Raw genomic sequence first — 3,285 nt, 5'->3', positions numbered from 1 at the left:
TTGATTTTGATTCTATGAGTATCACTTATCTTTACTCATTTTCAATCACACCATTCTCGAAATATATTTTTTATTTATTTATTTTATTTTATTATTATTATTATTATTTTGCTTCTTTCATAAGTTTTTCTACTTTTAAAAAATATTTCACTAAAACAAAAATAATAAAAAAATAAAAAAATTCAAGAAATTATTTATCGAAAAGTCTTTATCAAACAAGTGCTTAATATACTTAAAAACGTAAACAAGAAGCAAACACGAGAATTTGAATAAGTCTTCTCATCTTTCCTTCACAAACAAAACATTGACAGGTATGAGATTGCTTGTAGTCCCAAGTTAACAAATAAAAACTTTTGAGTCAATGCACACAATTCTATATTGATCAATGATCAAAGTTAAATATTCATTTGGACTACAAAGTTTTCTTATTTATTACATTGAATTTCCATGCATTAACACCGATCATCTCCCATTCTTTATCGCCTTTCATAAAAATTCCCATTAACTGATAAACTAAGCTTGCAGCCATGGCAGAAGTGCAAGAAAAAGTGATAATAGTTGGGGCCGGTCCTTCTGGCCTTGCAACTGCTGCATGTTTAAGCCAATTCTCAGTCCCATATATGATTCTTGAGAGAGAAGATTGTTTCGCTTCACTATGGAAGAAATATTCATATGATCGTCTTCATCTTCACTTGGCTAAACAATTTTGTGAACTGCCCCATTTCAAGCTTCCCAGTTCTTGTCCAACCTATGTTTCAAAAAATGATTTCATACACTATTTGGATGAATACGTTTCTCATTTCAAGATCAATCCTGCATATGGAAAATCAGTCAAATCTGCTGTGTACGATGAACCCACAAAGAAATGGAAAATTCAGGCCCAAAATGTCAGTTCGAATAAAGTCGAAGAATTTTCATGCAGATTTCTTGTTGTCGCTACTGGAGAAACGTGTGATGCATTTGTACCTGAATTTGAAGGTCTAAATACATTTGCAGGAGAGAAAATTCATTCGACACAGTACAAGAATGGTGAAAAGTTTAGAGAGAAAAGTGTTTTGGTGATTGGGAGTGGGAATTCTGGGATGGAAATTGCACTTGATCTTGCAAACTATGGTGCCAAGACATCCATTGCTGTTCGAAGCCCGGTAAATATTATCTGCAATTTTGTCATCACTCACTATTTCATTTTTTTTAAAATTCTTTTTTCTGTCTACAATTACCGATCGTAGGATTGAGAATCATGTTAAATTTTATATTTATCGATCCTTTTATTTGCTTGTGCAGATTCATATATTGTCAAGGGAAATGGCATATATGGGACTATTTTTGCTGAATTATGTGCCCTTCAATTTTGTTGATAACTTATTGACATTTCTCAGCAAATTAATCTATGGAGACTTGACCAAACATGGAATCAAAAGACCACAAGAGGGCCCATTTGCATTGAAAGTTAAGTATGGAAAGTACCCAGTCATTGATGTTGGGACCTATCAGAAAATCAAGAATGGAGTCATTCAGGTTTGTCGTTGACTTCTTGTATTGAATAACATATTTTTATTTTAGGTTTCTGGTTACGTTTGAATACCGAAAATGTTAAGATAGACAAATAATTACTTTAGAATTTTGACAGAGGTAATAATGAATCGTATTGAATGAAGAAAAAAAATTGCGATTATGGATAAATTGTTTGTTATGTACAAACAGGTGCTGCCTGGAATAACAAACATAAAAGGCAATGATGTGGTGTTTGAAAATGGGAAAGAACACCCTTTTGATGCTATAATATTTGCAACTGGCTTCAACAGATCCACAAACCAATGGCTTAAGGTACACAGTTCATTTTTCTTGTCCAAAAAATTTGAACTTATATTGATTACTTGTTGAAGTAAAACTTCAAAAGGTTTTTCCAGATATTCATGAACTTTCATACATATCTCAATTTAATTTTAAAAAATCCAATATTATAACTTTAGTCGTTTCCATTATTCTTATAATTGCAATAATACATGATATATGTGTTTTAGAACTAAATGAAAAAGAAGGATCGAGAATTTTTCAAAACATTAAGCGTTTTTAATATGATTAACACCTAATGAATTATTTGAAGTGTATTGTACTCAACAGGATCGATCAGTACACTCATTCAATGATTTTTTAATTACCATCGCTTAATCTTAGAATGATGCGACAATATTAAGGAATAACACCAACTTGTACGGTATTGTGTATCAATCATGCATGAGACAAAATGAAGTACAATGTTAGAAATAATGGGTAAAATAACTCGTGCAGGGCGATGATTATCTTTTGAATGAAGATGGACTTCCAAAGCCTAGTTTCCCAAACCATTGGAAGGGTAAAAATGGACTTTATTGCAGTGGACTTTCCAGGAGAGGATTCCATGGAGCTGCCTTGGATGCCCAAAACATAGCAAATGACATCAAAGCTCTACTTTGAAAAATCTGAGAGCTTGGTACATTTGTTAAGTTATTTAAAGTGTTCATAATGTCTGAGTAATTAAGAATAACTTACTTTTACTTTTAAGTGTTTTACTTTTTTGAATTCTTGAAGGCTGTATAAGAGTTAGTTGTTTAATTCCATTAATTTGAGTGACATTAATGAAAGTTGCACGTTCCTTCTTGCAATATTTGAAACTAGGAAATGGTTCTTTTTTTACTATAAAAATACAATCTTCACAAAAATTATGTCTCCAACATCTCAACTAGTCGTCTAATGTAGCCACATAGTGTTGTCCTTATCGATGCCACCAACATCACTTATTCTTTATTTACTTGTTAAAATATCCAAATACAAAGGCAAAAGAAAACACATGTATTTGTACAAAAACATGTACTTTTGCAACAAGAGGCTCATCATTAAAAACATTCAAATTAGAAACAGTGTTGATATGGAACTCGTGTAGATCTATATCTTGTCTTCTTCTCCTAGGAAGTCGTTATATAGGTTTGACGAGACGGATCCAGAATCAAACTAAAAAATATATATATAAATAAATTCAAACCAGGCTAATTGCTAAAGTGGAAATATCACCACACACTGAACTTTTAATAAAAATTCATTTTTTACATTTCCAATTTTTTTTCACCAAATATACCGCAATAGTTGTAGTATAAATGAAAATTGTAGAATATATTCATTTCCATATCTAATATATATATAAAAGAAGCATAAATGATTCCAACGAATATGCTCCCATTAATTACCCTCAATTCATGCCCCAAATTCCCCAGACCATCCATTTTTACCTTTCTGCAACAGAAGTAA

General features: G+C 31.5%; 1 protein-coding gene across 1 annotated transcript; it reads left to right on the top strand.

Moving 5' to 3' along the window:
• The first annotated feature begins 280 nt into the window (after positions 1-280).
• Positions 281-2,645, top strand: LOC111388559 (probable indole-3-pyruvate monooxygenase YUCCA10). The gene is made up of 4 exons (XM_023013313.1): positions 281-1,145; positions 1,285-1,518; positions 1,705-1,827; positions 2,293-2,645. The coding sequence occupies exons 1-4, from the start codon at positions 528-530 to the stop codon at positions 2,455-2,457; spliced, it is 1,140 nt and encodes a 379-aa protein (XP_022869081.1). The 5' UTR covers positions 281-527; the 3' UTR covers positions 2,458-2,645.
• Positions 2,646-3,285: the final 640 nt, after the last annotated feature.

The sequence above is a fragment of the Olea europaea genome, unplaced genomic scaffold (assembly GCF_002742605.1).
Source record: "Olea europaea var. sylvestris unplaced genomic scaffold, O_europaea_v1 scaffold505, whole genome shotgun sequence".
In the NCBI taxonomy this organism is placed as follows: Eukaryota; Viridiplantae; Streptophyta; class Magnoliopsida; order Lamiales; family Oleaceae; genus Olea; species Olea europaea.
Note: the sequence above shows the minus strand (reverse complement) of the source record. Positions and strands in the feature narration are given on the sequence as shown.

Coding starts and splice junctions, on each gene's coding strand:
- LOC111388559 (XM_023013313.1), top strand. CDS start 528: ATGGCAGAAGTGCAAGAAAAAGTGATAATAGTTGGGGCCGGTCCTTCT. Junction 1,146..1,284: donor CCATTGCTGTTCGAAGCCCG/GTAAATATTATC, acceptor TTGCTTGTGCAG/ATTCATATATTGTCAAGGGA. Junction 1,519..1,704: donor TCAAGAATGGAGTCATTCAG/GTTTGTCGTTGA, acceptor ATGTACAAACAG/GTGCTGCCTGGAATAACAAA.